This window comes from Pseudochaenichthys georgianus, chromosome 9 (genome assembly GCF_902827115.2).
Source record: "Pseudochaenichthys georgianus chromosome 9, fPseGeo1.2, whole genome shotgun sequence".
Taxonomy (NCBI): Eukaryota; Metazoa; Chordata; class Actinopteri; order Perciformes; family Channichthyidae; genus Pseudochaenichthys; species Pseudochaenichthys georgianus.
This window is the reverse complement of record NC_047511.1, coordinates 9,389,532-9,402,130: the sequence shown is the minus strand read 5'-3', so window position 1 is coordinate 9,402,130 and position 12,599 is coordinate 9,389,532. Positions and strand designations below refer to the sequence as shown.

General features: G+C 40.8%; 1 protein-coding gene across 1 annotated transcript in view; it reads right to left on the bottom strand.

Annotated features, from left to right (window-relative positions):
* The window catches only part of LOC117452924 (stromelysin-3-like), a 61,302-nt gene that overhangs the window by 17,382 nt on the left and 31,321 nt on the right, over positions 1-12,599 (bottom strand). The window contains 3 exon segments of the mRNA XM_034091741.2: positions 1,149-1,282; positions 4,653-4,796; positions 7,578-7,798. Of these exon segments, the coding sequence (XP_033947632.2) occupies positions 1,149-1,282; positions 4,653-4,796; positions 7,578-7,798 (499 nt within the window).

The following is a 12,599-nucleotide window of genomic DNA, read 5'->3' as shown; positions in this document are numbered from 1 at the left end:
CAGATGGCTCAAATGGCGTCTGGAAATAGTTTGCGTTGACCTGCTTGCGGTGGCAGATTTAGCTATCTGAGATGATACAGTGCCAACAAAGAGTCAGTAAACAGTCCCTCGCTGTTGACTAATTTCCCCTTCTTCCTCTCCATGACCTGAGAACACCTCATGTTACAGATGTGTCACATATCATTGACTGTTCATAGTTGCCCCCATGTGAACTCAGCTTGTAAGATCTTTCCATCCTAGAAAGGTTATAACTAAAATCATTGCTGGATTTAGAGATATTGTTGCTTTTTTACATTTAGTAGACTACATGGCTTTGGTGAATACTCATTTCTGAGCAATGAAGCTTGCAATGTCTTATCTTCAGGACGACAGTCTGATATTTGGCAGTAAATAATAACCAGCACGATAGAAATGCTAGTGTCTAAAGTGATTGTATGCGCGTTTTCTATTTTAAATGGTATTTTGATTTTTTGGGCAGTCATGAAAGTCATATTTTGGCCGTTTTACATTTCGTGAATTGATTCATAATAATCATTGCATTTCAGTGTTTCTAATTATACATATTCTTATATAATACTTCTAAAATAGTAATATAACCTCTGTATTCACTTTTAAAAACTCATGCTCTGCAACTACTACTTTCTCTACAATACATGGTTAGTTCATATTTAATCACATTGTTTATCTGTTATTATTTGCATCTTTATAGTGTCGTTGACATATTAAAGGAAAAACCTGAATTAAAGTGTTGAGAAACATAACCAGGGCAATTTACAGCCTGCTATTTTTTTCAGATCAGGTAATTCACTTTGATGATGTCACCTAACATCCAAAACATCTGGATTTGCCGCCACTTCCCTCAGCACCTCTTTATGTCGGTCATCCATTCTCCACTTGGCCTCCCTGCACCTCTTCTTCCCTCATGATGGTATTTGCTAGGTACCAGTTTTTTTCTTTACTCATTTTCTGATACCTCTTTTCTAAACTTTCAAATTCCTTGTATGGGTACACATACTGTAATTGGCCAAAAAAGTCGACACAGTAAACACATAGTACCATGAATTGTATTAATGATTTATATTCTACTTGAAGCAATGAAAAAAAGTCAAAAATATATTTTTTCTAAATTCTGTCAGGTAAACCCTCACCCATGTGGTTTCCAAGGGTCCAGGACTCGTCATAGTCGAAGTGAATGTCACCTTGTCGGTGGGTTTTGGGGAAAAATGCGTGAGCGAGAATCCCACCCGGGCCATCGAAGGGAAGGTTGTCTCCATGCCAGTACCTGCAATCCCATACATGAAACGTTCTGATGAGCACAAGAGCCACTCTGAAGGTTTACAGCATGATGAACTTTTTAAGTGAAACTTTATGGATGAAAGAACAAGTTGATGAGATTGCTGTCAGAAAACCCATTAATATTAAGTTAATTATAACAAAGGAAAAACACATTTCCTTATTTGAAATTATAGTTAAATAACTAAACAGGCATGTTAAAAGAAATCTAAGGCTTTATGGTTTGACTTCCAATCATTTGGTGAAATAAAGAAGAAGTCTTATCGTATTTTTGCCATAAATTGAAGAGGTCCTTTGATGTTTTTTTGGGGGGGGGGGTTTCCCTTTCCTATAGTGTGTTTTAGTGCATGTAAATGGTCTGCAATGGCTAAAATCCCGAAGTTCCCTCCAGAGGGAGTTTCCAACTTATACAAATATACTTATAGGCGCTTTCACACCGCAGTACTTTTCCCACCAAGGTTAATCAGAACTTAGTTAATGAGAAGTCTTTAGTTCTCATGAACTAAGTACCTAGGGATGGGAATTTGAAAGCAAATGTATATTCAAATATTCGACCCCCCAAAAAACGGTTAACCGGTTAACCGAAATGTACATATCCTATAAAAAAAAACGTTCACATTTATTTATTTGTACCCAATTTTTTTCCAATAATTTTTGGAAATACATACATGTTCAAATAAGTGTAGAAACCAAGTCGAATTGGTCAAATGTATTGAACTGGTGATCACAGTTTGACAGCTATAGGCCTACAGCTTTCATGTGTGGAGGCGATTCACAATCCATCCAGCTGTAGAGAAGACCCTCTCAGCTGGAACGGAAGTTGCGGGTATAGCAAGGTACAGCATGTATATATAAGTTTAATTTGGCATAGTTTGCACTCTACACCGCACTCACTAACCTGGTCGAAATATTTCCACACATTACTCCTTTTTGACGCCATGTCTGTTGTGTAGGACTCTTCTTAGAGTGTAAATAATTTCCGGACTATGACTGGTAAAATATGTTGAATACCGGCAAAACTAAATCTCTCCAGTCAAAATGTCTATGTACTTTGCCGCCACACACGGTTGCCAAGCAGCGTTTATTGTTGTTTAGGCTGGCCACTCATGTGTCGCGAGTGTTGACAGGGGACGGGGGAGCACGCTCATGAACTGTTAGCGCCAGAACCTCGCAACGGCTGCGGAGCGCATTCGCGCCGCATTTGGGCCTAAGATGAGGTTTGAGTCTGCGTGATCTGCGTGTAGGGAGGGGCATCAGCCATGTTATTGGCTAGAACTAGCTAGATCTGATGGATTTGGACATAAACGCGAGTGAAGTATAACCGGACACGAGAGAGAGAGATCAGCACCTGCAGCTCTGCCCGCTCTGAGGGACCGGTGAGCGGAGTAAAACACACCTTTAGACGTCAACTAACACATTTAGCTATGGCACTGTCGTATATATATATATATACATTGAATTATTCAATTTGATAATATGTAATCAACTTAGGCATCACTCCCAAAAAAAAAATTCATATTCATAACTCATATTCGAATACATGAATAATTTCGAATATTCGATTAATTGTTCCCATCCCGACTAATGCTACGTTCACACCGGACACGATGCGACATTTGGGGGCGGCGCAATTACATGTAAAGTCAATGCAGAGACACGATCAGACGCGAATTCGCTCCGACGGCGCGCATGAAGCGGTGGAGGCGGCGCGAATCACACGATTGAAGGGGGCCGCGTCAAACGTGAGAGTTCAATTTTTTCAACTCGGGCGTCAAATTCACGTGACGCGTTCTCGCAGAAGCCAATCAGTGGTGAGGATCTCAGCCTGCCGTCACTGACGTTCAACCAGAAAACATCAGCCATTAGCTGTTAGCAGTTAGCACAGAGATCACAGCTCCTCATATCTGTTCAGAAACTGTACAAAAGTTAAACAAGTACAAACCACAGACTGTCTGTGTCATGGTGAATACAGTCGCTGGTTTATTTATGTCTGTAGGCCGTTGTTATGAGTGTGGCATATACAACGTTAGCTTAGCCTGGTCGACCCAATCTCCATTCAGAAAACAAGCATTTTAAAAGGTTTTTCGCCTGTCGTCTTGTCTGCAGACTTGTCAAGCATTAATTTATGGTTTTTACTAACCGGTATCAGTATCTTGTTACGTCGGCATAATTTAGAAACGTGTATTACAATTTAATCACGGTAAAATATGTTCATTTTGTTGTAGTTGTAGCCCCCGAGCTAGCGCATCTTGTTTGAATGATGCGAGTAAACACAGCTGGCAGCCGCGGTGAAACTCGAGCGACTAGAGCGATGCGATAGGAGCGTTTAGAGCGAAGCGAATATTCGCATCGCGTCCGGTGTGAACGTAGCATAAGTACAGATCGCGTTCACACTGGAATAAGTCCCTCGGGGAGGATTAGGCAAATGAAGCCGCTGACGTCACTTCTTCTTCTTCTGCTTTGGGTTTACTGGCAGGCCGCAAAAAACTTCACGGCGTATACTGCCACCCGAAGTCGGAGGAGTTGGGGACTGGCTTCAGAGTCCCAGCAGCTTCTACTGAAGCCTTCTGAGTAAATCGCCAGAACGCCGACACCTCCTCATCTCCACCGCTCCCATGTTTTCTTTTGTGTTGCCATAAGTTAGTCTCTCTGCATTTGTGCGCTGGGCTAATGCTAATGATGCTAATGCAAGGATAATAAAATGGCGGCTTCACAAAACTTATTTGGAGTTTTACGCGGCGTGGTTTGCAATCCGCCCAGCCAATCAGAAATGGGAACCTTTTTCTCCCACAAAAGTACCTGCTCTCTAGCAGGGACGGAAAAGGCGGTAAAAAAGTTCTCATGAACTAATTATAGTTCCGGCTCTTTTTGGTGTGAACGCAACATTTCGGAACTATATCGGAACTAAAGTGGGAAAAGTACTGCGGTTTGAAAGCGCCTTATGTCAGGTTTATTTCAATATCTTACATTGCCACGTACAATGTGTAGGAGTGCGAATAGACGTGCGAGTGTTACATAGTGATGTCACTATGTTACAGAAGTCAATAAAGGAGTCCAATGGAGGTGTTTGAGGCTGGGTGGGGAGTGTGTGAGGGAACTTTGGGATTTTAGCCTTTGTAGACCGTTTACATGCACAGGAGAGGGAAAACCCTAAAAGCATATGGTTAACTGTAACTATAAAGGATTAATTGTGAAAATGTCATACCGTTGCTAGGCTACCCTAAATTGCAAAACTTTAAAGCACATTAATTCATTTTGCAATCATATCTGTCTGTTTTACTTAAACATATAGCATGCGTTACTTTTCCTTTATAATTACTTCTAAAAGATGCCTTTCCCCCCACATCCCGGTCTCCCACCTTGTGAAGTCGATCCGGATGTCGGCCTTCCCACTGTGGATCTCGGTGAAGGTGAGCGGGGTGACGTCACTCCAGATTTTCAGCGCTTCCCGAAAGACACGTCGAACCTTCTCCTCGCCTATCTGCCAGGGAAACCGAACTATCCTGCGGGAGATCAGTGTAGGTGTCACACACACACTCATGCATGATATACAGTAGGGAAGCAGAGAGGGACCACCAGCCTTGCATGCCTCCCTCTAATCTGATATTTGTCTCATCAGCGGGGAAGTGTTCTGTTACTGACACCCCCAGGCTCCCTTTCCTTTTAAATAAAAGCACCCATGTGATAAATAGGAAAAATAACATAAACCTCCTTATTTAACAAACAGGACTCTAAATATGTATTAATCATATATAATTGATGTAGACCAATCGTTGTAGTAGTTTCACGCTTTGTAAAACATTCTGATATGCGTGTGAGGAATGGACAAACACTCTACGGGTGAAGTACGGAGCTGTCAGGACCTGCCTGTCTATTGCTTCCAGCTATAGCACGGTTGCAAATTGCCACTTGCAAGCACACATTGAGATTTTGGCACAATGATGCTAAAACTGAAGAGCTGACTCTTCAAAAAGACAGAGATTAAAAAAAACAAGATAGAACATGTTGATTAAACAGAGTTTGAGGTGTTGTTAGGCAGATTGTTGAGCTTTGCAAAGGGCCAGGCTAGCTGATTACCTTTTCCACTCACTATGCTAGGCTAGGCTAACGTGTCACCACTCCAGATGTGTACTCAGCCATGTCGGCGTTAATACAGTTTTCTCACTCAAATAAATAGCAAAAAATAGCTGTATTAACCAACAATCCAATCTATTCCTTTAACTTATAGCTGTTCATTCTGGATATGATTGTTTCTTGTTGATTAAAGGTTTCCAGATAACCTCATTATTAGCTCGTCCCTTCAGGGATCTTTGGTGTAAAAATATAAAGTTAACATTTGCTGCATCATTTTATGGCACAACTTCAGAACATGTTACCTGTAAGATTTTGTTCTGGCTGGCAGGCAGTTCTTGTCTTTCATCATGCATGAAGGGTCAAAAGGGACAGGAAGCAGCAGGGTTTATGGGAAATGTGGTCTTAATTTAGAAAAATCTCTAGCAATAAAAATACAACTGCTGTTCATGTCATTCCCTGTCTCAGTTATCCATAAAGCATATACTTTAAGGCGACAGGAAGAGTTTTTCATTTAAACAGCATATTTAAATTTGATACTAAAAGTAATAATTACACGACAAGAAAAAACGTTTGACCATAATCTAAAGTGTGCAGCAAGACACATGCAAAGGTGCTTACATTTGTTCAGACTGACTTCAGAGGAAGAGGAAGTAGTGCACAGTTGGGGACTATTTTCAGTGGGGGAGCTACACATTTGAGGATCATGTATTTCTTACTTGTTAGATAATGACATCACTATGTAACACTTGCGTTCTATTGGCTATCACTCCAACACATAGTGCGTGGAGCGGGACATTTCCCACCCATCTATTAGTGTTTGACCAATTATAACAGAGCTGGCTAGCTAACCAATCAGAGCAGACAGGGCTCTGGTTTCAGACAGAGGGTGCATAATGCACAGACAGTATGAGAAAAATGAAGAGCTTTTTTAACATTAAAGCATGTACAAATGTCATAGTAGTGGCACAAAATACAAATATGAACCTGAAAATGAGCAGAATAGGGCCCTTTCAAAAAACAAAACAGAATCGCATTAGTTTGCGGCCGGTGCTGCCTCCCCCCCCCTCTCTCTCGCTCTGTGTTAATATACTGTTGCGTTAAAGAATGGCTACAATGAAAGAGACCCCAGGAGACACAGACAGAGAGGCAGCCGCCAGCAGAGCACTGCCAGACGCGCGGTGGTGCCAAGTCCTTAGATGAAAGCAAAGCATCACCCCTTTGTCCGAATTATAATTTTAAGACTTCCTTTTCTATATTACTATATATAGAACTATATAAGCCCTCCCGTGTTGCATGTTTTTTCCTTGAGTCTATCATTAAGTTGGTCTGAAAACTGCCTGAAATGGAGTCATCGTTTTGCCTAATGAAGTGATTCTTTAAACCAGCAATATCTTCTTTTTTTTTTGCGATACTGGGGCAGCAGTAACAATTTCTTATTGACAATTTACATTAGATATGATTAAGTTGCAAGAAAAAAGCTTCTAATTGCACACCCGGTAGTTTAAGACGACATATTCTGCACATTTTCATGTTGATATTAGCATTTAGTGTCTACTGTGTCTCCATGCTTTAATGTTCAAAAAGCTCTTTATTTCTGCAGCACCTCTTTTCCCCCTCTGTCTGAAACCAGAGCCCAGTCTGCTCTGATTGGTTTGCTGGCCGGCTCTGTTGTTATTGGTCAACCACTTAGAGATGTCGGGTCCCTTAGCCTATCAAGTACAATGTGTTAGAGCGCTAGCCTATAGAAGCGCAATTGTTACATAGTGAGTAAATTATGTCACGGAAGAAAACAGGCGTTTCAGGCAGTGTGTGGAAGAGAAAAAAAACGATATAACACACAGCAGATATACACATTATTATTGACCTTATTCAACTATCAGATTTGGCCTCGCCAGAGTTAGAAATCCTGGTTAAACTACCTATTTTACAAAGAAATCACATAAAGAATTGGGGCACATAATAACACAAAATATTCATATCGGATGGCTAGGGTCCTTCCCTTAGAGTGCAAGCCTCTGTTTCACGGAAAGAGAGCAACAAACGTCCCTCTTCTCTTGCAAACATAAAAAAGAAAAATCAATGACCATTCCTGAATGTGTTTTCATTCCATCTCACCATGATATCTATTGACCCACCACAGCCAACCCACAATGAAATGTTGTGCTTTCTACAATTAGGGTATTCTGTATCGGCGCCTGGTATGTATGTACCTGTAGGTGAGGTCTGTCTTCTCTAAACGTCCTCCGTACAGGACGAAGCGTCTCTGTCGCCCCCGATAATGCACCTCCTTATGGGCGGGATAGTCCGGTACTCCACAGCGTGGTCGGTTCCATGTGTTAGAGGTGTTGGTCTGCAAACTTGTCTCCTTTACAAAGTCCTGAGTGTGAGAAAGCTTCCCCCTCTTCTTCAGGTCGGGGAACTTTTCAGACAACTGTAAGAACAATGGTGGTCAACAGATAGTTGTTTTTAACAAATAAATTAAACACGTAAATACTTTGAAAAATATGTCACTGTGTGTCATCTATTTGTCTTTTGTGCGTGTAGTGGCCAATTATGCAAAATACAAAGTTCCAAGGCCACTAAGCCTACAAGGCGAACTCGAGTGTTCACTGGCGTTTAAAACATCCAAATACCTTCAATGAAACCATAGTCCCAGTTTATGCGTCCTGAGGGTTTTATTCACTTACTATTCCATAGATCCGTTGGCGGTCCACTACCGACTTACTCTACAACACTTTTAACTGCATATAAATAAATAAACAATGTACAAATACCATCAGGCATGTGGACACGTACGGGCAAAAACGTTTTCAACTACCTGGTAGACTTCCAATTGTGGTAGTGGTAGTGGTAATGCGTCATTTTATACTCATAGACTTGCGCACTAGAGTCTGCTTTTCCGTAAACAATAACAAACATAAACCTTGAGCTGTCCATGAACAAACAAAACGGTTTGTTTATAACTCTATGATTATCCAATTCATTTAACCTCACCAAACATAAATATTTACCATAAATATCAATACGCCTGACTGGCTCTTACAGTGCGGTATTCCTGTACGGTGGTCGAAAAAAATGCGCTACAACGACCCAGAACATTTCAACTACGAGAAATTCGTTGCACTTTCCAAACGATGCAAATAAATAAACATAATTTTGCCAAAACACATACAAATTAAGAAACTTCTTCACCAACTTCACAAAACATGCATATTTTACAAAAAACACTGCATAAACAAAAAGGTGCAAATAAAAAAAACTCTGCAAGAAGCTCAATACACAACAGAAAAGGGGACAAAAAAGCAACAAACAAAACTTGGCTGCTTATGGTCAACGCAGCTCACTTTTATCAAAAGAGGTACCAATGAGCCTCATGACTGTCGGTTTCCACATGAATCAGTTTATATTCTGAGACAGGAGCTTCAGTTACAGGTGTCACAAGCAGCAACTAGCCTTCTCAATTTTGGACTATTACTTCCATCAAAATGCACCACGGTTAAACTTGAAATGCATTGAATTAACCTTACAAATGTCACGGTATTTAAATGTTAAAAATGTTAAAGATAAAAGGTTTAAGTAGAAGAAGAAAAAAGATGAGGGGGAAATTACAAAGAGAAATCGTTATGATGTAAATAAAAAAAAAAGGGAGAAAAAGAAAGTATACGAGGAAGTGAAGGCGAATCAGCTTCATTTTGGACTCTGGAGGAACACACTCAAAATCGTATTCCCCGGTTTAAGAGATTACTATCAATTACACCCCCCACCACTCCCCCAATCCAGAGGAAATGGCTCTGCTCATTTCCACTGGCGCAAATTACAGAGGAGCGCCTCCTCTGTACCTCATCTGCAGTGCTACACCACTGCTGGCATTTCCTTTCCTCTGCCACTCAGAACAACCTGTTGGGACGCTGTCCATTTCTTTTGTTGAAATTAAATCATCAGATTCAGTGGAGTTCTTTATTTCATAATCCTGTGGGGATTTTAGCTGATATTGATATTTTTCTGAAAAAATTGCAGTACCAAAGATGTCCATGATAATAGATTAATTAATTAGTGGAAAGGTAATATGTACATTTACTATTAAAGTAGGCCTACTAATTCAACATACTTCAATTTTAATAGATTGATTTCCATTTTGTTCTACTTTTATTATTATTATTATTTATTTATACTTCTTTTGATTTTTTTACTACTCAACTATGGAAATGAATTTATAACTTTGTTTGAAAAGTACCAGGTAAATATAGCTTATTTTCAATATTTAAATGACTATTATTATGAATCCCCCCCCTTTGGATTAGCTGGTGAAATAATCTAAATAGTTGTACAAAGGGTACAAAAATGATTGTATTTCAGGACAAACTTTCCCATAATCAAACCCAGACATGTCTTGACTTATAGTTTGAATAATTACATCATTTTCCTTTTTCCTAAAGTTGACTAAAGACACAGGATAAATTGCCCAAATCTACGGTGGCTGACCTGTGCAAACATTGGCCCCTGTCGGCCACTGTCCAACCATCAAATAAAAGAGTTTTCTAAAAAGTAATGTGACCTCATTTATGTGTGAACAAAAATATGGACGCGGATGACATTTAATAATAGACCTTTCAACTCTTCAGACTTAAAACCAAATATTTGACATGAACCCTACAAAAACGCAAACCCAATTCACAAGAGCAAAATATTAAAATAATAATTGTTATTGTCATCATGTTTTTCAGTTGTGTTTGAACGAGGCTGCCTCACTCAGCTCTGCATGACTCAAACTGTGTCGTTGTTGTAGGTGAAGGGGAACAAAACCCAGCAGGATTCATGGAATGTGCTCCAGACTGCAGAAACACACAGTGACTGATGGGTCTGGATCACAGAACCCCCCCCCCCACCCTCACACCCACCCCCTGTGTTTAACTTTGTTTAAACGACATGTAAACTGCTTGTTTTGTTGCAAAAAGCACTTACCCGCATCAGGGGGGATGTTTCTGCTAATTCCCTACAGTTTTCTTAAATGGCTTGTTAGTGTTGTAATGAATGGGCCTCAGAAAAATGGCTGCTTGTTTGCATGGCAGCTTATTTCTTCTGAAATCTGATCTAAGGGACCTGTTATATGTTGTTCTGATAACAAAATCCACAGATAAACAACAAAGCCCTTAAAACAGGTCTGACATGTATCAATCTAAAGTCTGTCGACATGAAACTGCTTGTCTGAGTACACAAGTACAACATTTTATACCCTGGGGGTATAGGCTGTATACTGTAGGTGAGCCTATACAGGCCTGCTGGTTCTATTGAGGTCACTGAGTTCATGCCCCCAGTGTTGTTCATCCAAATCTGGATTTTACTGATCAGAAGAAAAACAAATATAGATGTGGATTGGTGTCATAAGATGTTTAGACTAGGTTCTGCACTGAAAAGAAAATGAACTCCCTTTGTTCCAGTAAAGTTGTAGTTTCTTGTCAGTCCAAAATGTCCTTATTTCATCCTATTAAGATTTGGGTGAAATTGCCATAATTAACATATTCATTATTCAGTACAGCCAAAAACACGGGAACAATTTTGCATTTTACAACTTCCGGTTCCCTCGTCTCGATGTCAGCGTTTTTTGGAACGTGTTTGTGGTTAGAAGCCTAAAATAAAGTGTGTGGTTAACACAAGCTAAAGAGAGGTTCACGTTGTGTTGTACAACATCAAATATGTCAGTAATTACCCCATTGTGAATGTCCGAAGCTTCTATGTGTCTTCAAAAAACGTGGTTGATATCATTTAACTAATTGAACCACTAAATGTCATCACACATAATATCGCCCTTAGCTTAGTGGTGGCGACTGTGATGTAATTTGTTTCTGGCGATTGCATTTATGCTTCAAAAATCACAATGTGTATTTCTATGTGGCGGTTATCACCCTGAACTAAATGTTTAAGTATCATAAACGTGTGTTTGCCAAAAAGTTTATTTCCTGCAACATTCTGAAAACCAATGGAAATTCCCATTGTTTTGTCCGGGTCGGCCTACATAAATATGTCATCACTGCACCACTCTATATTCAATCGTTGTTCCTTTCACTCTAAAGCAGTGGGCCCTAAACTAAGGCCCGCGGGCCGAATACGGCCCGCCTCCACATTTGGCCCGGCCCCCTGAACAATACCAGAGACGCATTATGATTTTTTTTCAGTCTGGCCACGTGAATCCTAGACTAGCCCCTGTCAAATAGAACGGAATAATGGCGAAAAGGTTAGGTAAGAGAACAATTGATTCAGAATGCAGGGTATTTAACCTGCAGTGGTCAAACGATTATCTTTTTGTTCAATGCAAAGAAAAGGCTGTTTGTCTCACCTGTCAAGAGGCGGTGGCGGTATTCAAAGAATACAATCTGCACCGACACTATGAATCCCGTCACAAAGACAAGTATGATAACTTGCAAACTCCCAAAGCTAAAAAGTGGACTGTTAGATCAGCAGAATACATTTGTACGCCAAGCTCAGCTGAACCAGTCATCCGTTCGGGCCAGCTTTTGGGTTGCTCAACTGATAGCAAGCAGCGGTAAACCTTTCACTGATGGAGAGTTTGTCAAGAAATGTTTGAATGCTGTCGCGGAAGAGGTGTGTCCCGAGAAGAAAGATGTCTTTACTACCGTGAGTCTGTCGGCGAGTACAATCACCAGACGCATTGAAGAAATCAGGGGTAATGTATATGCCCAGCTGCAGCAGAAGACGAAATAATTTGACTTTTTTTCATTAGCACTGGATGAGAGCACGGACGTGCAAGACACACACATTTTTATTCGTGGAGTTAGCGCAAACTTTGAGATGAGGAGCTGGCAGCCCTCCAAAGTCTCAAAGGGACTACAACGGGGGAGGATATTTTCGGCAAAGTATGCCAAACCATGGAAGAGTTGGACCTAGACTGGTCAAAGCTTGCCAGCATCACGACTGACGGGGCTCCTAGTATGGTGGGCGCGTCTCGGGGTCTAATAGGATGCATGAACCGGGAGATGGAAGAACGGGGTCTCACCGCCCCGCTACAAGTCCACTGCCTAATTCACCAGCAAGCACTGTGCTGCAAAGTGTGGAAGTGGGATTCTGTCATGAAGGTTGTGGTGTCATGCATAAACTTCATCAGAGCAAAGGGACTGAAACACAGGCAGTTCCAACAATTCCTGTCTGAACTGGAGTCTGCGCACGGCGATGCGCTGTACTACACAGAGGTCCGATGGTTGAGCCGGGGCAGAGTT